The sequence below is a fragment of the Notothenia rossii genome, assembly GCF_949606895.1.
Source record: "Notothenia rossii genome assembly, chromosome: 5".
NCBI lineage: Eukaryota > Metazoa > Chordata > Actinopteri > Perciformes > Nototheniidae > Notothenia > Notothenia rossii.
The window spans coordinates 7,310,438-7,330,613 of record NC_136903.1 but is presented as its reverse complement, the minus strand read 5'-3'; the positions used below and the strand labels follow the sequence as shown (position 1 = coordinate 7,330,613).

At 40.7% G+C, this 20,176-nt stretch overlaps 3 protein-coding genes across 4 annotated transcripts in view; 2 read left to right on the top strand and 1 right to left on the bottom strand.

The window, feature by feature from the left end:
* The first annotated feature begins 880 nt into the window (after positions 1-880).
* On the top strand, positions 881-3,308 carry akip1 (A kinase (PRKA) interacting protein 1). 2 transcript variants are annotated; one of them, XM_079681913.1, is made up of 6 exons: positions 881-1,257; positions 1,644-1,753; positions 1,952-2,146; positions 2,230-2,304; positions 2,386-2,526; positions 2,868-3,308. In XM_079681913.1, the coding sequence occupies exons 3-6, from the start codon at positions 1,985-1,987 to the stop codon at positions 3,015-3,017; spliced, it is 528 nt and encodes a 175-aa protein (XP_079538039.1). In that variant the 5' UTR covers positions 881-1,257; positions 1,644-1,753; positions 1,952-1,984; the 3' UTR covers positions 3,018-3,308. The 2 variants fall into 2 exon arrangements, with proteins under 2 accessions (XP_079538039.1, XP_079538038.1); XM_079681912.1 differs by lacking the exon at positions 1,644-1,753 and having other exon boundaries at positions 883-1,257.
* A 3,787-nt stretch (positions 3,309-7,095) lies between these two features.
* LOC307039647 (nuclear receptor-interacting protein 3-like) lies at positions 7,096-13,129 on the bottom strand. The gene is made up of 7 exons (XM_079681910.1): positions 10,965-13,129; positions 10,039-10,191; positions 9,048-9,130; positions 8,827-8,966; positions 8,683-8,735; positions 8,203-8,291; positions 7,096-7,980 (listed from the first exon to the last, which is right to left on the bottom strand). The coding sequence occupies exons 1-7, from the start codon at positions 11,130-11,132 to the stop codon at positions 7,956-7,958; spliced, it is 711 nt and encodes a 236-aa protein (XP_079538036.1). The 5' UTR covers positions 11,133-13,129; the 3' UTR covers positions 7,096-7,955.
* An 862-nt stretch (positions 13,130-13,991) lies between these two features.
* Positions 13,992-20,176, top strand: part of znf143b (zinc finger protein 143b) — a 15,171-nt gene continuing 8,986 nt past the window's right edge. The window contains 7 exon segments of the mRNA XM_079684582.1: positions 13,992-14,127; positions 16,836-16,951; positions 17,412-17,600; positions 17,736-17,816; positions 18,746-18,942; positions 19,819-19,887; positions 19,967-20,169. Of these exon segments, the coding sequence (XP_079540708.1) occupies positions 16,846-16,951; positions 17,412-17,600; positions 17,736-17,816; positions 18,746-18,942; positions 19,819-19,887; positions 19,967-20,169 (845 nt within the window). The 5' untranslated portion in view covers positions 13,992-14,127; positions 16,836-16,845.

The following is a 20,176-nucleotide window of genomic DNA, read 5'->3' as shown; positions in this document are numbered from 1 at the left end:
TGCAGTTTAGCTGTTATGTATCAACGTATTCAGCACAGTTAATGTAAAGTATTATGCGCCAAAGAAATGCACTTCTACTTCCTGGTTGTCTTTAAAGTTTTGCAGGATTGAAAATGAAATTATCACAGGACTCAAGGAAATAACAAAATCAATAAACTATTAAACTTTATAGAGTAAATGCTTATGGTATTTTATTTTCAAATGCGAAGAATTTACCTCAGTTAAACTTCAAGTTTAATATGTGTCCATTTACATGATTGCTTTCAGTGATCGATGTATTCAAATCATTACCCTAAAATTGCAATACTACAGTAAAGAAGTACTCCATTACACGGAACAGGCATGAGTCTGTAACGATAATACAATATTAGCACAAAGGCACAATACATACACATTTTTTTTAAAGTACTGGTAAAATAGAAGCTGTCTTATAGGTCAGTTCAATCTATATGGCGCTGGGTCAGTGGTCAGAGCTGACTGTCAACAACCAGTGCGGTTGTGGGTACGAATCCTGAGACTGGTAGACAGTATCTCCAGTAAAATATGTCTGGCCAAACTCGTATTTTAACCCAAAATAATGGGAAAGATATATGCTCTTCCAGATTAAGCATTATGCAATTTGTAAACCTATATTTTGCAAATGCATTCATATCGTCAACAATTAAAAAGTATGGATGTTTTATCCATTGGTTCAAATCCCGAGCATGGCAGTACATTCAGACCCCACTGCCTCCCCCTTCCAACACTGTATCTGGAGACTGACTCTGAAAAGTGGCATCAATTAAAAGTACTCGGGTAAAATACAAGTATTTTTTTATTTGTTACCACTTATTCAAACAAGTAAAGGTGAAACATCTCCACGTAACCTTATGTGCGGTGGGGGCGGGGCTTAACATGCAGGATTTCCTGTCCTGTCACTTGAAAACATCACGGCTGTGTGCGAGCTGAATTTCTCAAGCTAAATCAGCATAACGCGAGGAATACGAGCAGAATACTGAATCTAAAAAAAACACAGTTTCCTCTTTATATGTTATGGACTTGTTGCTGAGTGCGTTACAAGGTAAACACGTTAATAATCCTTCCTAACCCGCCACTTGTTGACGCAGCGCCTAGAACCCTCACGTTGATGTCTCGTATGGAATGGAATCTTGGAATGGAACCGTAGGATGAAACGATGGAATGAAACGTGGAATTCTCTGAAGTTTCGTTGTTTGAGTTGATTCAGTGAAGCGAACGGTTGACTATTTGAAAGAGAAAGTAAGTAACTGATGAGAAAAAGAAACAAACATTCTGACTGGGGGGCGGGACTTTGAGGTAATCTTCACGCATGCGCTGTGACCCAGATGCGTTTACTTGCAATTTATAATAACATGTGGAATTTTTGTGTTTTTGGTGTGTGACTGTTATACTTTTGTTATTTTGAACCACAGTTGTAAAAAAAAAAAAAAGGGGATGTACCTTCGTATCTTTCTTTACCAGTCCAAAACAAACCCCCCAAAAAGTAGCTGTAGTCTGTAGGCCTTTCTGAGTTGCTTAAAACTGTCTTTATCAAATTTGGGTAGCAAACATTTCTGTTATCATTTAATCTGCCAGTCACTGTTTTGTTTAAAAAATAATGATGATTGTCTGTAAAATGTCCATAGGGAAAATGTTCATCTCATGTGTAAGAGCCTGAGGGAAGGGGATGCCTTCACTATGCTCGTTGTATCTGGGAAATATTCAACTTGATATCAAAGCATACTAATTAAAAGAGGTAAATACGTTTTGTCATGTTTGATTAAAAAATGGTGGATTATAAAACTGTTACATATTTGTATTTGTTAACCCAGTAAGTAATCCCTACAGTTCTATATTAAATTAGTACAAAAGACAAGAATATCTGTAATAAAAACCCTCTTCTTAATGTGTGTACTGTAAGGAAAGATCTCTCTGTGCTTGTTCCTCCTCTCAGGTGAGGGGCACCTTTAGTGAACTCGATCTGTTCATGGAAAGCCACGCCTGGCTGGAGTCGTCCCTGCGGCGCTCTGCCAGTCTGGGTCTGGAGGTTCTGCAGCGAGCCTCCAGGAGAAGCGTCGACTGGAGCAGCGTGGAAGCTTCCCAGACCCCCACCACCACCACAGAGGAAGACACACAGATCCCTGTCAAGGTGCTTTATACTAACCCCACTATCAATTACATTAATGAGCTTGACTTCACGTGTTGAGCCTTCATTCTCATGCTCTTCTCCAGAGACCACCCTCAGAGCTTGATGATGTCTTTGCAATCATCGCAGACTTCATGGCCCAGACGACCCATCAGTGCAAGGTCAGGGATTGTTTAGACTGGATCTATATGCTTTCAGCCACAAGCACAGGGAGTGAAATGTGAATATTTTCTGTGCTGCAGAGGTTTTATGAGTCTGGCTCCTGCACTGAGCCCTCTGACACTGAGAGAAGCCATGTGTGCAGGTTTCACTCACGGCCAACTGCTGGGATTAAAACACCTGCACGGTCGGCTAGAAAACACGAAAGGGCACCACAGAACCAGGTAACAAGAATGTGATGCTGTTTCTCTTAGTCATATAAAGCTTTTATCTGTCAAAAGAGACTCAAAGGAATAAAACCTTGTAACAGTTACTACGGCTAATGTATTGGCAAACAGTTTCCCATAGCTGACTTGTTCATATTTTAGACTTAGTTTGGAGAGAGAGAAATGTGGGATCCTTTAGTTTGTTAATGTTCAATGTTCTTAACCAGGTCAGTGTTAGCAGTTTGAACTTCCCTCCCTGTATTACATACTCAACAACCTATAATACACTACAGGAAAGGGAAACATCCAAAAAGAGATTACAGGGCCTCTTTTAAAATTCAATGTCTTGTTTTGTTCAGGGTCGTGTCTCTGCCGTTGGTGGAGATTTCTTCATCGAGGTTTCCCCGGGGACGTACGCTGTCACTGCCTCCATGCCGGAGTCACAGCAGCAGACTCAGATGATCAGTGTCCGAGCCGGAGAGAGCGTCGACCTCACCTTTAACCTCTGACCCCTCTCCTTTAACCTCCAATACTAAAACTGACCAAATGCTCATTCTCTGTGTGTGGCTGTGTGTGTTTATTGCTTGCTTTTACACTGCATTAAGAGTTTACATTTTATATTGCATGAATTCTACAAAATGTTGTAGATGGAGAAGCCATATTTTTATTGCTATTGATTATTTTATTATGTAGTTTGTGTTTCAATATTCTACTTTTAAACATCATGTAAAGCTCTTTCCATATTTTTACTTGCACTTATTCCACATCAGTGTATACAAATAAAGTATTTTTTTAACCAATTTCTTGTTGTTTATCTTTATATACAGCTACATTAGGCACTTTCACACCAAGTACTTTGTCGTACTTAATCAGAACTTAGTTCACACCTTAAGGCCCTGACACACCAAGCAGTCACCAGAGAACTCGCCGACGCCGACTATTGCATCGGCGAGTTCTCCTGCGTCTTGGCCATGTGTCACACTGGAACACACCGCAAAGACTTCAGCCGAGCAAGTACGAACTGCGCATGCGTGAGCGGCAATAACTCTCCTTACCAGCAGGCGGCGGTAGTGTGTATTTGTCATCCAAAAGAGACAACAACCGGAAAACAGAAGAAGAACAGACTGATATAAACAAACGACAAATAGCGTGTGCGTTCCATTTTCACTCTCGTCCATCAAAAACATGTTTCGTGCGGTACTGGAGCTATCAGCCATTGGAGTGTTGCTTGTGGAAGACATTCTCAAGCAACCGTTTTGCTTCTCATGCACTGATTGGCTAGCTGAACTGCCAATCAGAGTGATTTCTTTGTCCGACTGCCTTATTTGGCCATGAAAGGCCAAATAAAGGCCCGGACTCACCAGGCCGATTATCGGCGTCGGTGGGCGTCAGGCCGACGATGAGCGTCGACACGCCCTACTCAGATTGGTGTGTCCCGCACCGTCGGGTCTTTTCAGCCGAAAACCCGTCGATTCAACATGTTGAATCGGCCGTGCGTCGGCCACAGGCAGTCGGCAAAATAAATCAATCTGATTGGCTGTTCAGCTAGCGAATCAGTGCATGAGAAGCGAAACAGAAGTGAGGGACCCAAACAAATGATCAAGAAGGCAAATCTGGGATTTCATTTAACTCCAGCTCTCGACACAGGTTCAGGAAAGCCCCATGAGCTTCTCGCTGTAGAGTGAAAATGTAACGCACACGCTATTTGTTGTTTGTTTATATCACGCAGTCTGTTCTTCTTCTCTCGGTGTATCACGCAGTCTGTCTTGTCTCGGTTGTTGCCTCTTTTGAATGACGAATACACACTACCGCCGCCTGCTGGTAAGGAGAGTTATTGCCACTCATGCATGCGCAGTTCGTACGTGCGTCTTGGCCGTCGGCTGAAGTCTTTGCAGTGTGTTCCAGTGCGACACATGGCCAAAATGCAGAGACGCGAGGCGACGCAACTGTCGGGGTCCTTCTGTGTCAGTTCTTTGTTGTCAGATTGGTGTGTCCGGGCCTTGAGGCTTGTCACGGCCGGCGGTGCGGGACACACCAAATTGAGTTTGGGCAACAGGGCACGCTTCGTCGTCCGACTAACGAAAACGGCCGATTCCGGCCTGGTGTGTCAGGGCCTTTATAGTCCGCTCTCTGGTGCGCACCAGACGACAGTTTGTTACATTGGGCCTTTCTCACTTCGGTTTAATGGATTCCTTGCGTCCCTCACTTGCGTTGTTTCCCTGTGACTAGTCCCTCCCACCAGGGAAGCATGGAGGGACGCAAGGAAACCACGAGAAGCAGGGAAATGAGTTTTAAGAGCAATGGGACGTCCTTTCCTCCGGAGCGTCACGTGAAGCGACGTCCGTTTGTGATGACGCCGCACAGCTGATCGTCTGACAGCAGCCCTGTCCCCATTGTTTAACACACACCCCCGCCTCTGTTAGGACACATTTACTGACACAAACATTTGTATCATCTGTTGTAGACCCAAATACATTAAATAAAATAAGAACTCATTCTCAAAAAAGATAAACGCCATTCTTAAAATGTATAAACGAACAATAGTTGGATGAATATTGATGAGTGCACAAAATAAATAAAAATAATTCAGAGAAGAAAAAGAGATGTTATCTATCAAAACCCAGTTAGATTAACATTCATTGGATTGCACACTTTGTTTGTTTGTGTGAGGAGTATGTATTTTCTTCACTCCGCTGGGAAACTGCTCTCATTTCAAGAAGCATCAGATCAGTGCATGCACTGCATCGTCCAATCAGTGAGTGATACACAGTAAGGGGGCGGGGCGAGTGTCTGAGGATTTCATCGGAGGATGGTCTGGTGGTTCCTCGATTATAGCTCCTCCATTATTGCTCCTCGCTCCTCCTACAAAAATAAGGCTCGGACGCTAGGGACGCTAGGGACGCTAGGGACGCTACTCAAGATGGCGCAGACAAATCAACTTCCGGTGAGACCGAGGAGCGAGGAAATTAAAAATAAGAGAAGTGAGAAAGGCCCATTGTTTCATTTTTCAGAAGGTTCGGTTTGCGTTCACACCATAGACTGTATATATAAAGGTTCACACAGGCAAAACTCAAACGGACTATAAACTTTAAACACAAGTCATGTGCACGGAAATGCTGTTCTACCATTGGTCAGACATTAAGGGGGTACAGCGCAAATCCCGGCAATTTCTACCGGAGCCATGGAGCATCGGCACTTTCGGCAGGTTATTCTCATGCTGCTGTTAATCTGGAGATCAACAGACACTAGCGGCCCGCGCATATGATTATATAATCAGACAAGTAAGGGATAATGTGCAGCGACGCGGTCATTATGGGGAAAAGAACACCGACAGGCTGATCAGGAGCCCGACGGGAAGCGGAGAGATCTAGATTTTAACGGACGTTAAAAAAACATTATAACACATATAATGAGACGTTCTGCAGTAAGGAGGGGCGTTTCACCGACGACAGGTGTTCTTACTTTTATGTAGTTGACGGAGAATTTTTACTTTACACAACACTGTTCAACACTTAATTCTGCTTTACCCTTTAACTACACAACCACGGATGTCTTGAAAGACTCTTTCACTAAAGATTTTGAAGATATCCGCGTTCTTGTGACGCATAAATACTACGCTTCCTATGTTTTGGTGCGGACTGCGTTCACACTAGCAATGAACCGCTCCAGAGTTCGCAAGTAAGCGCTCCGAGACCACCTATTTTAGCGGACCAGAGTCCGGTTGTTTAGTTCACTTAAGAGGTCTCGGATTGTGTTCACACCGACCCAAATGAACCGCACCAAGCGGCTAAACGCACCAGGGTTAGATTCAACCGGACTATACAAGGCAGGTGTGAACGCACCCGCAGATCGCGTTCACACCGGAATAAATTCCTGGGGAAGGATTACGCAAATGCGATGTCACTTCGTCTTCTTCTGCTTTGGGTTTACTGGCAGGCCGCAAACAACTTCACGGCGTATACTGCCACCCGAAGTCCCCGGCCGGAAGTCCCCGGAGTTAGTGACTGGCTTCAGTAGAAGCTGCTGGGACTCCCAGCAGCTTCTACTGAAGCCTTCCGAGTAAATCGCCAGAACGCCGACACCTCCTCATCTCCACCGCTCCCATGTTTTCTTTTGTGTTGCCATAAGTTGTCTCTCTGCGTTGGTGCGCTGGGCTAATAATGCTAATGCTAATGCGAGGATAATAAAATGGCGGCTTCACAAAACCTTTTGGGAGTTTTACGGGGCGCGGTTTGCAATCCGCCCAGCCAAACAGATATAGGAACCTTTTTCTCCCATGAAGGACTGAAGGGGATGAAAAGGTTCTCACGAGTCATGAACACATTTTAGTTCCGGATTTTTTTGGTGTGAACGCAACATTTCGGAACTATTATCAGAACTAAAGTGGGAAAAGTACTGCGGTGTGAAAGCGCCTAATCAGAAATGGGGAACCGTTTTCTCCCATGGAAGTACCTGCTCTCTAGCAGGGACTGAAAAGGGGGTGGAAAGGCTCTCATGAACTAAGTTTTTTTTGGTGTGAACGCACATTTTCGGAACTAAAGTGGGAAAAGTACTCCGGTGTGAAAGCGCCTATTGTAAGGTTTAACTTGTAGACTGACAGATTATTAATAAGCAGTTGTCTAAATTGTTCCAAAAGTGCTAAACTTCCCTTGGAAAATTATGCAGAAACACAAAAACGTTCACATCATTCGGGATTTTATTTGATATTCTTTGCTACAGTATTTTTGTAAACATTAGAAGGCAGTGATCTCATTGCAAATACATGATTTTTGACTAGAAAATACATTACAACATTATAAAATATATAATAAACAGTTGCAATAGATTGTGTTAAGTTTATCAGCTCCACTTCACAAGAAATACAAATCCTCCTCTGTTCTCCAGGACTTATTTCCAGCTGTACACGCAGAACACGTCTGTATTTCTCTCATGACAATACTTATTTATAAGTAACAAGAGCTATAAATCACATTCTATCAGAATAATAAAGTCTAAAGCACTACACGTTTGTTTATAATGTATTTCTATAAATTCTACTGTAGACAACAGCTACACATGATCATAGGCTACTATAATGCTGTTTTAGTGCTTTGTACGGAACCTTTCGTAGGGGTTAGTGCGCTGATCTCTAGACAGCAGTTCGATCCCACAGCCAAAGTGTCCTTGAGCAAGAGATGTTACCCCACATTGCTTCTGCAGGCATGTAGTCTATATTGTATTGAGTGTATGTACGTCGCTTTGGATAAGCGTCAGCTAAAAACCATGTAGTTAATAAACCGCCGCCTTCGTGTAAAAATAAGTAAAGTGAGGGTGGATTATCTGACTGTAAAGGCAAAGAGAGAAAGTGAGAATGAATAGGGTGAGAGGTTTATGAGAGTTACCTAATTAGGCATCTAGTTTTAACAGTAAATTGTTGTATTGCTTTTGGTAGGTATGTTTAGTTATTGTCACAGGTCTCTGAAATCAGGAGAACTGTTGTGCCAAAAGAGAAGAAGAAGCAAAATGAATGTCACACATTGTATAAAAAAAAACAGGTACTTTATTTAAAATAACATAAGTTGCAAGTTTTATTCTTGCTTTAATTTGTGTTTCTTTTCAACAATTCTGCTGTGTGTATGAAATATAATTCACAATCTATAAAAAAGGATACATGTATCCTTAGCCAACACTCTGTTAAAGGTAATCAAATCTTACCTTTCATTGAATGGCTGTTTGGCAAAATGGAGTTGCTCCCTCATCACCGTCCCAAACACCAACATCTGCTTTTCAGTGTCAATTACACACTGAGGAAATACAATATAACGAGAAATCACTCATCAAAAAGCTATTTGTTTTGGTGCAAAATGAAAGACAGGAAGTATATATGCATACACAAAGACAACTACAAGCTGTTTGGTAGCATGTTTAATGTGCAGCTGCTTTTAAAAAGTAATACATAATCAAATAAGATATGTATATTTAATAAGGAGCAAAATAGTCTGGGATCTATGCAGTTTATTTTTTAGAGTTAGGGTTAAATGTTCTTCCGCATTAAGGGACAAAAGGTTAAATTGCATTTTGCTTATCAAATAAAAATACATTTAAATGTAATTTAGTAGCAAAAAAGTCATGCGTACAAACTCTTAGCCATGTATCATAACATCCCTGCGTTGCTGATGATCTTAAATGATTTACCTTTAGTGATTTTAACGTCTTGTTTCCCAGGGACATCAGTGGTCTGTTACTCTCTGCAAAATAAATTGTGAAAAATGCATTTAAAGCACTGGTTACAGATACAAAAATGACTGTAATCTTTAGAGTCTTATTCTCCTACCTTACCTAGAATGAAAAACGGGCACATGACTCTGAGTTTCCCGAGGGTCAGGCCGAGTTCTCGGATGTGTCCGTCGACACAGAGCTTCCTCTGAAACGGAAACCCGTCCACCTCCATTTTGTTATCTTCAAGCAGATCTTTCAGACTTTGAGAGGAAGAAAAATATTACTGATTGACTACTGAAGGGTCTAATGTTTGTCATGTATGCACATAATAAAGATCTCACCATAATCTCTCCACAGTTCGTGAGGACATCAGGTTCAGTTTGCAGCCGGTGTCGATCAGCACTTTCACCTCCTGTCCTAAATACTTTGAACAATAACAAATTGACAATTAAATATTCAGCAACCGAAAAGCAAAGACATGAATTGTGCAAAAGATGTATAGCAGTTCAACACTTCATTGCAGGTATCTATCTAACAACTTATCCGTTTTTTCTCTTGATTCATTTACCCTGCCACATCCAAACTTTCTCTAACTTTATTACTAAATAAATAAACAAATAAGTAAGTGCACGTGGGTTTGGGAGAGGGTCTTGTGAATCCGACAATTGAGCAGCCCGACCAAGCAAGGAGGCAGAGGCAGAACGTCCAAAAATACAACCCGGTGTGGGCATTTATTAAATTTGACCCCAGGACACAGCCTCAATCTCGCTGTTCCCGTGAGCACAGTCACCAGCCACAAGGATCTCACACTCACCCCACAAAACAGCACACAGGGCCTAAATACCAACACTAGTTAACCCAACAAGACACAGATGAGGGGGGAGGAGACAACACAGGGCACCAGGTGAACACAATCAGGAGCAACAGAAAGAACGGGAGGGGGAACACTTTTCGAAAATAAAACACATGTGCAATATACAAGGCCCGAAGCCGTCAGTCAGTGACAAAGTTATCTTCGTCACAGGTCTGTTAAAGTTTCTTTTAAATTCCTATTCTCTGTATCTCACCTTGTATGTCATTCTTTTCATTATTTATCTCTCCTTTTCGGCTGCTAATAAATGGTTTAACCTCAGTAAGTTTCTTGTGATTTGTTTTAACGCTGCCATGAGTGTTATTGTGAAGTAAACCGATATCTATCTCCTTCGCGCTCCTTTTTTATGAAGGGATTTTCCCTAAACTTGTATTTCACGATGCTAATTCTAATTCTTATCAAGCAAGTGCAATGGAATGAACTCTTGAAGTAATCTACATATCTCTAATACATTTAGTCACCTTGCAGGGCACATAGATGAAATCGTCCTCCTCTTCCTCTTCATCCTCGTGTGAGTTGATGTGAGTGCAGCTCAGACTGATGCCTTCGTTGTTCATCCTGCCCCGGGATAACTTGGACTCCAGCAGGCGCTTCTGGAGAATATGATGTGGCTGCTACAATTACAAAGAAAACACGTTTGTGTTCGGGCGGCAGACACCCTATCCGTTTTTAAGAGTGCACTTTAGTCCTTCCTTTTTGATAAAGCTTATAGTTAGGGCTGATTAGATTCAGCCCCTAGTTTTGCTGATATAGGCTTAGACATACTGATATTCTGTACAAACTGTGAAGTCACATTTGTGATATTGGGCTATATAAATAAACATTGATTGATTGTTAAAAATATTATAAAGTCTAAAATATGACTTACTTCTCTCATCATCATTACATCATATCATATTCAAAGATAATCTGATATGTAAACAGGTTGTATATTAGATCAATTATATTTTATATGATTAAGCAATGATCATCAGCATAAGTATGTAAGATGTAGGCATGGTAATATAACATAACAAAATCTGCAGCCAAGTAATATATAAAAACAACAATAGTTGTTTTTTATTTCATTATTATACTTTAATTTAACATTTATTTCATTTGTTTTAATTCATTAATTTTTAAATGTTTAATTGTTTTAATATTTATATTTTTGCATTTTACCTTTGATTTCATTGTGTTTTATTTTACCTTTCAATTCATTTTTTTGTATTTTATTTTTAAATGGACTAACTGTCACGAAACCGAATCCCCCCCCCTGGGAAATACCTAGTGATTCCGATAGTGATTCATCATCACAGTGCACATGTTTACACCAAAGGGTGACAATGAAATGAGCTATGACGTATGACCTTACATTAAAATAAAACATAATAGATAAGATGCTCACCCCCTGTGTGGACGTCCCCAGCTTCTTCAGCCCATCCAGCGGCAGCAGGTCAGCAGAGTCTCGGTGCAGGAACTGAATCGCCTGCTTCAGCCTCCTCTGCTGCCTCACCGCCGCAGCATCCAGACCCCCGGAGACCCCCCTGCTCTCCACCCGCATCCCGGTGAACATGACCCGGGCACCAGAGGCAGGCCGAGCCGCTGTGTTTGTGTGTGTGTGTGGGGATCAGAGTGTGTGTGTTTGTGTGGGTCAGATTGTGTGTGTGTGTGATCTGAATCTATAAACAGGAATCCCCGATGATGAGTTCATGGAGAGGAAACACCCCCATCACGAGCAGTGCAGGTAGTCAAGTCAGACAGGTAATAATGCGACTTCCGGTCTACACATTCAAAATAAAATTTAAATCCGTACTATAGACAAGAGATAAGATAAAATGGTACTTTATTGATCCCAATATGGGAAATGTTTCTGTTGCTGCAGCATAAAAGACATGGCATTGTACAATAACAATGAAAAATACCTTTTCTGACTTTTTTTTTTCTTATTCTGAAATAAATCCGAATTCTGAGATTAGAGTCACAATTCTGACTTTTTTCTCAGAACAAAAAAAAACACTTTTTTTTCAAATCCTCCCATTTTTTTTAATGTGGTCCTAATCCACTTCCGTAGATAAATATGTGAGGGATGGAATATTAAATATTAAACTGAATGTATAAATGTAAAATATACAGTGTGATTTAAATCCAAGAGAAGCTATGGTGATAGTTATTGGCATTTCATTGACATGAAATAAAACGCTGTCTGATGATTATCTATCTAAAGGTTTTGAGAAGTAGGCTTGAACAAAGGACCACTATCTGCTTTTTCATTCTTGATTGCGATGCTTTTATACATATTTTTGATGATTACCCTTTTGTCATTGTTTTTACATTCATATTTACAATGTTCCCGGATATACTTTATGAGTTACTAAATACTTTGTCTGTGTCTTTCATTGCTTTGCTCTGTTTTATGCTAAATGTTAAAAAGAAAGCATGGAATGAGGGCTTTTATTTTGAATATACATCCGGTCTGTTTTAGTATCTCATACTTTAGTCTGGAACAAAAACGTCCCTTTATTAAATCGTGACTCCGTGATGTCTTGAGAACCTTCCTGTGTTACATAACACTGTTGGTGGTAGCTCATGTACATTATATAATTTAAATGATACTTTCCCAAAGATGGGAGAAATCTAAACTCTTTGCATCAACAAATCAAAGCAGAATATTTTATTATAACAGACTGATTTCCCTTACCCATCCTGAGAAATTGAAACAATAACTTTATCTTAGATAAGGGGGAAGGTAGAAATGTTATTTCCTACTCATTATTACTCACATGTTTCTACTTTTAGATGAGTTGTTTTAATTGTCCTTTATTAAAGCTATACGCAGTTAAATAAACATAGTAAAAATAAATATCCCTAAAATATAATAGAAATATTGTAGGCTTTTGGGGAAAGTGTGAACGTTGCTAAATTAAATCAAAATGAATAGCATCTGATTTCTTAATTAATTTCCTAATTGATTACAAATGTAAATGACGGGTGTCTGAGACTTTCTGGAAGCTTTCTTTTAGGCTATTACAAACTCAAATTCAGAAGCACATATTGTATTGTTTACTGCATTCTAATAATTTCAAAGCTTTGTTTAGTTACCTTGCAGATTCAGACTGTTATCAGTCTTCAACAACTCATAAATATGTATAAAATGGTTCAAAGATAAGGTTCTAATCTGATTGTATATATATAAAATAAAATATATATAAAATAAAATGATCAAAATTAATTTGATCAAGCATATGTATGCACTAATAATCAAAAACATGTTCTCCTGATTTATGTGTACATTTTTGAAATTTCCCTTCAAATTTAATCTTGATTTATTTTGATATTGTTTTAAAAGTTTTATAGAGTTACTTTAATTTACTTGCAATCATGTAAATAAGATATTTTGTAATGGGTATTCTGTGTTGAGCTGGTGCAAATGTTGTAATGCATGCATTACATATTATTTATATAGGCCTATAAATTCGTCTGTTGTGTGTTGTTCTCTCACATTATAAACTCTAATCCATCGACCTATTTAGGTTTAGAATGTATTTAAGAGCTGAAATCCGGTTTTGTACGCTGCTCTTGGTTTGTATTTCAGATGTGATGCTGTGTGTAGTTTTTTCAGTCAGATGTCAGCCACACATCTCCTCTCTTCTTCACTCCATTGCCCACATTCCCCTTCTTTTTTTACCCACACGACCTTGTTTTCAACATGGATGCCGAAAAACCTCCCAACACATTGCTGTTTATGTTGCAGCCAAACAAACCCATTCATCTTCCTCAGCGCACTACGGTTTGCAATCCAAAGTATCCGTTTGCTATCGTCTTTAATTGAAGCTTAAATATTATTTTTTCTAACAACGACACGGCGCATTTTCAGTCAACAATACGAAAATCGACGCGGAATGGCGTCCGCAAGGGGCCCGGGAAGATGAATAGCAGCAACACAGAACCTCGAATTGACCAATCAGAATGGTAGCTAGGGTCTTACCAACCAATCAGCGTGTCTGGATTGGTGGAAAGTAGGCGGGTGCTTCGTGTGGAGCGTTCTGCGTTCTGCTGAACTGGATACTGCATTGGAGGCGGGACCCCGTTCATTCCTATGATAGTTACTCGGTGACGCATGAAGCCAAAAATGACCTGACTCTCGAGAGCAAAATTACCCGGATGTGGGCCCATAGAGCATGCGCAGTTGAGTTTTCCTTAGGCCCTGCCTCCGATCTCCTGCTATCTGCTCAGTCAAATGCTAGAGAGAGTCAGCTTTTAAGCGCATTTTACAACACCCTAATGATTTAAATAAGGGCTATACAAGTGTTAGTACTGTGTAGTTGATTCAGTTAAAAAAAAATATCCGCTGATTTACAGACGTATCTTACCCAATGTAAGTCAATAGGGAAATGTATTTGTTGCCCCGGTGAAGCTGTAGTACCGCCGTTTGGCCACTACGAGAATTTGCTTTAACGTCCGGCGCACTTCCTGGGCGGTTTGTGTCATACATGTTCCCGGCGCGTGGAGCGTTTCCTGCACTGGTGCATGGTGGTCGAACAGGAGGAATTGTTGGAAATTTTTCGGAGGTTAGTATATAAATTGGTTTTTTACCCAGTGTGCATTATTCCCACAGCCATCTCCGAGAGGCAGAGGGAGAGACGGGCTGTGAATGGGAGTCATAACACGGATGCGAAACGCAGTTTTAAGATGATTTAAAAATGACATCCAGCGAGTCAAAATGCTTATGTTATCGTTAATTAGCTCCGTGTTGTTTCCTACTTATATGTGAGGCTGGGAGCTTCGTGCAGACAGCTAGCTAGCACCTCCAGCTGCCACAGAGCCAGCTGTGACTTATATCAACTTTACATATATATATACATGCTCTCATTGAAGTCACAATATGCACCATTAGTTTGCTAGTTAACCGCTTAAATAAAGTCGTGACAGCAGCACCGGGTCCGTTGGCGTAGTTAGCATTGTTGTTAGCATGGTGGCTAATAACCACCCTACTTCCTTGTGACATATAGTTTCTGCTGTGATATAAAAGAGGCTGTCAGTGTTTCAACATTTACAGGAAAAAAGTTTACATCACGGGTTGGATAGTATTTTATACGGGTGACAAATGTGGCAAGTCATAGTTGTGCTAACATCTTAGCTTGCTAGCCCCCCCTTATTGCTATATTCAAAATAACTAGCGCCAAACTATAATGACTGCTGTGCACAGTCATGTGTTTAATAATCATATTAAAGCAATCAGAAGATAAGAAATAAGCAGTGGTAGAATATAAAGTGCATATACACTACATTTAGTACTTATCTTGAGTATTTCAATTTGTTATACTTCAATACAATCCATCTTAAAGGACTCATTGATAATATGTATGTAGCCTAGGTACTTTACAAATGAAGATACACATATTAATATATATATATATATAAATATGAAACGTTTGACAATGGAGGAACTATTTGCTGATATAACTTTTGATCATTTTATTTTATTTGAAAGATATAATTCGATCATGAGGTTGGCAAAACAAAACATTGGGAAGGTGTCATTAATAGAAACCAAACAATACATTGGTAAATAGAGAAAATAATCACCAGAATAATCCATCATGACAATTATCATAAGTTAATAGTAAAAAAGTATATTTATCTATTGACGAAATCAACATTTCTGTACATGTAAAAGTGTTATTATTTTAACCTTGAACTGTTTTACTTAGCCAGTTGATAAATGAGTCAACAAACAACAAGATAATGTCTAAATGAAAGTGAAAGAAAAACTAAATGGTTAGAAAGCTTAGAGCACGTGAGCATGTGTCAAACTCAAGGCCCGTGGGCCAAATCAGGCCCTTGATGGATTAATTTTCGTCCCGCAGGATCATTTCTAATTACTATTAGATCTGGCCCGCCGGTATATTGCACGCAAACCTTCACTCAATCCTGAGGGGTTCCTCAGCTCAGAGCCTGAGCCCAAACATTGATGAGCTTGCACCCAAGATGAGATGCCAAGTATCTGAACTAGCATCACAGAACAGCACCCTGAGTTTAATGGATGTTTCCTTCTGCACTTTTTTTCTTGAGACAACAGGGCATGTTTGGTTTTTTCTTTGAGGGAAATAGTTTTTTTGAAGCTGTTGGCCTGTGGGAAAATGTAATCATAAGAGTTGTTTTTATAGGCAGTCATTTAAGCTTTGTTAGTTCCAGGTTTAATATGTGCAATAAGTTCATTTCAATACATTTAGCTATAAACATTGAACCAGTCCGACCCTCGACTAGTACCGATTTTTTAATTATAAAATAGGACGGCATATCACTACATAACCTTCGAGAAGACATTATAAGGGACATATCAAAAGCAAAACCAATGAATGTATGTATTGACTTGGCATGATGGTCTGGTTGCCGTTCAAATCAAGGTTCAAGATGATATGCTAAGGGAAATAAGAGCTTGCTTTATTTTATTTTGATGGTATATTTGTGAGAATTTGATAGAAACGTTGTATAGGGATATGCACGATCAACACAACATGATAAGAGCCTTTAGTAGATTAATGCTTTATTATGTCAATATGAGGTGTTCAAAATAAGTGGTTACTATGGTTAAAATCGAGTTAAGACCTTACCAGATTTGGCTTTATATTTTGCATATTTGAACGGATATATTACGGATACAAGCGGCCAAGATGGGTTTTCTCCGTAGGGTGGCTGGTGTCTCCCTTAGGGATAAGGTGAGAAGTTCAGTCATCCGGGAGGGACTCGAAGTTGAACCGCTCCTCCTTCGCGTCGAAAGGAGCCAGTTGAGGTGGCTCGGGCACCTAGTTAGGATGCCACCTGGGCGCCTCCCTAGGGAGGTGTTCCAGGCACGTCCAGCTGGGAGGAGACCGAGGGGTAGACCTAGGACCAGCTGGAGGGATTATATCTCTTCGCTGGCCTGGGAGCGCCTTGGGACCCCCCAGTCAGAGCTGGTTGATGTGGCCGGAGAAGCGGGAGAAGATTGATGGATGGATGGATAATGCACCAGTACTTTAATTTGTTTGGCTTATTTGAAGCTAACATAGCTGCAGGATTCTCGCTGTACAGAGTTTGTATTCTCATGGTTGATGGCAATTATTATATGCTAAGTAAAATGAAATGTTCTTATATGAATGGGCATTGCACATGTGCATCAACACACCACTGGTTGTCACTTCTTTATCCCCAGTGCTCGTGTCATGATGTCTCTGTGTGTTAACTGGGCCTGAGGACTCCAGTTTAAGTTTGAAATGTGCTTGTGTCTCCTCTCCAGCAGCTGAAGCATGCTCTTAGCCCAGATAAACCGGGACTCGCCGGGAATGGCAGAGTTTCACGATGCAGACGGGCAGCCGGTCACCCTCTGTCTGACGGAGGCCGTGACTGTGGGAGGTGAGATCCTGAACATCAACTCGTCAATATATTGTTATAAAATAAGTCTTTACTACAGCTTGAACTGGACGACTGGCATATTTATTTTTATTTCAAAAGGACTTTATTACATGTGATGTTTTTAATTTACAGCTCTTGACTAAATAAGACAAATGAGTATTGATTCCAATACAATTGTCACACCTCAAAAAGAAAGTCTAGAATACTATATATTTATATTGAGAGTAATTACTATAATAATATAATGCGTGAGAAGTACGTACACAAGAAAAGTAGCTACTGGACATTTTATTGCCCCTTTTTTAATAGATTATTATTATTGTGTTCTCACAAAAGACTGAGTTTACCAGTGTCAGATCTGGATCATCTATTTAGAAAAGTTACGATGTAGTTCAAATTGCATTTAAAGCCATAACATTATGATCTTCTCACTTAAAGATAATTCAAACATCTTCCCCAGATGGCGATCAGATAGAGAGCTTGGACACGGTGAGCCTGCAGGCCATCACTCTTGCAGATGGATCGACTGCGTACATCCAGCACGACTCCAAGTCTTCATTTTCGGACGGACAGATCATGGACGGCCAGGTGATCCAGCTGGAGGACGGCTCCGCAGCCTATGTTCAGCACGTGTCCATGCCTAAAGGAGGTAAGAAGACATGGTTTATTTGTATTTAAAAAGGATGATTTAATGCAATCTTGTAGAACACATTTGGAGCAAGTAAAGCAGTGGTTAGTGCTGATGAAGTCGTTGTGCCTCACTTTATGTTGTTTCCTGGTGTAGGAGGGGATAGTTTACAGCTTGAAGACGGACAAGCCGTTCAGCTAGAAGATGGAACAACAGCCTACATTCACACACCCAAAGGTAAGAACATTACGTTTATTTCATCTCTGTTTCTTAGGCAACATCAACGTGTCTCATTTCAGTCATTTGTTGAAATATTCATGTAAACGAGTACACTTTAGGGAAATCAAATTCAATTTATTAAAACTGAAAGGGATTACAAAAACGTAATAGGAGAGACAAAAGTCAGGGTTCTTACGGTCATTCAAAACCTGGAAAAATCATGGAAATTCAAAATGCTAATTCCAGGCCCTGGAAAAGTTATGGAAAACAATATTATTCCCAATGTTTTGGAAAAGTCATGGAAATATAACTAAAGTTGCATCAAATATAATTTATATTATCTAATCGCCAAAATAGTAATACTATAACCATAATAAATACTGTACTGTATAGTAATGAAACGTAAAATGGCATTTAACTGTCGAGGTATTTTGCCGGTGAGAGATTTTAGTTGATTTAGCGTGTGGAAGCTAGTAAGCCTTTGATAGCCCCGATAGCAATGAATACATTAAATGCTTTGACAATAAATCCATAACAAAATGTCATCTCCGGAAGCCGTGGCGCTGTAAAAAGCACGACCAATCATCTGAGCCGGCCCGGCTAAAGTAACTGGATGGCCTACCTGCCTGTCAGCCTTCCATCTGTGCACAAACTTATCTCGTGCCCTCATTGGTCATGTGTGCGTCCGTGTGTGTTGGAGGGGCTCTGTAAGGAAGTCTGAAGGAAGAGGCAGGTTTATTCCGGTTGTGTATTTTCAAATTCTAGCGCACTCGAGTAGGTTTCTCCATTCTTACCTACCCCACCTTTAACCCTGTGACGTTTCACACAGATGTCAAGGAGTAGACGATAGGAGCAGATTTTTGGACTATTCGACCGCAACCTCAGTTTTCATACTGTAACTCAGTTCCTCTCTCTACATGAACACCCCTCCTCTTGTTTCTGTGCAGATGCATACGAGCAGAGCGGCCTGCAGGAGGTGCAGCTGGAGGACGGCAGCACCGCCTACATCCAGCACACCATGCACATGCCGCAGTCCAACACCATCCTGGCCATCCAGGCCGACGGCACCATCGCTGACATGCAGGGCGAGGCCACCTCCATCGACCCCGAGACCATCAACGTGCTGGAGCAGTACACCACCAAGGTGATCCTCAGGGTGCTGCTCTGGGGAACCTGACGTGTTTTCACAATGTTTAGTACTATGTCTTTTCATGGTGTAACATTTTTGTAGATTTGTACAATACCCCTTTGTCTTTTTTTCAATAATCTCCCTTGGTTGTGAATGTTCATAATTAGCAGTGTTTCCCCTAGGTTTAGGTAGGGGGGGGGGGGGGTGACATTGGGATTGGGATATTTTTAAATCCTCTGGAGCAGAGAGAGGAGCTGTGGATTATTGTTATTGATTAATGCATCAGTGTTTCTTAGGGTCAAAAACACTACACTCACAACTTAAAATGAAAGCGTTTAGTTTATTTAATAAACTAGGAGTCCCAGTTCACCTCCTGGGCCCTACCGTGGTGCCCTTGAACAAGGCTCCCGGTGCTAGACTCCTTGTACTAGACTCCTAGTACACGAGCACATGCTCAATGTGAAAAGTGACAGTAGATATAGATTAGTTGCAATTTGGTGGTATATATGTACAGTGGGCAAAAAAGTATTTAGTCAGCCACCAATTGTGCAAGTTCTCCCACTTAAAAAGATGAGAGAGGCCTGTAATTTTCATCCTAGGTATACCTCAACTATGAGAGACAAAATGAGGGGAAAAAATCCAGAAAATCACATTGTCTGATTTTTAAAGAATTTATTTGCAAATGATGGTGGAAAATAAGTATTTGGTCAATAACAAAAGTTCATCTCAATACTTTGTTATATACCCTTTGTTGGCAATGACAGAGGTCAAACGTTTTCTGTAAGTCTTCACAAGGTTTTCACACACTCCGTTGGCGCCCCTCCAAGACAATGGTAGGGGAAACACTGAGAATATATTGTAACAGGAAGTGCCCTTTTCTCCTCCTGTCAGGTGGAAAATATAGAAAACCCTCTGGGGTCGTACGGCAGAGTGGAAGCAGACAATGGCGTCCACATGCGGGTAAGAGTTTCTTTACTTTACTTTTTCTAAATATTACCTTTCCAGGTTAACCAGCGCAGTCTAACACATGTTTGTTCAGATTGTAATACAGGGTCAAGAAAACAGGTCAGCCCGAGCCACACACGTAGGAGAGAAATCTTTCCGCTGCGAGTACGACGGCTGTGGGAAGCTCTACACCACCGCCCACCATCTCAAGGTGAGAGTGTGTGTTCCGTTGTTGTGTGTGAGATCGTTCAAAGATGGTATTTCCCTTACAGCATCTTCCTATGATGTTGTTTCTCAGCCCTCC

Coding starts and splice junctions, on each gene's coding strand:
- akip1 (XM_079681913.1), top strand. CDS start 1,985: ATGGAAAGCCACGCCTGGCTGGAGTCGTCCCTGCGGCGCTCTGCCAGT. Junction 2,305..2,385: donor AGACGACCCATCAGTGCAAG/GTCAGGGATTGT, acceptor TCTGTGCTGCAG/AGGTTTTATGAGTCTGGCTC. Junction 2,527..2,867: donor AAAGGGCACCACAGAACCAG/GTAACAAGAATG, acceptor TGTTTTGTTCAG/GGTCGTGTCTCTGCCGTTGG.
- LOC307039647 (XM_079681910.1), bottom strand. CDS start 11,132: ATGTTCACCGGGATGCGGGTGGAGAGCAGGGGGGTCTCCGGGGGTCTG. Junction 10,192..10,964: donor TGGGGACGTCCACACAGGGG/GTGAGCATCTTA, acceptor TTGTAATTGTAG/CAGCCACATCATATTCTCCA. Junction 7,981..8,202: donor AAACAGCCATTCAATGAAAG/GTAAGATTTGAT, acceptor TTGGCACAACAG/TTCTCCTGATTTCAGAGACC.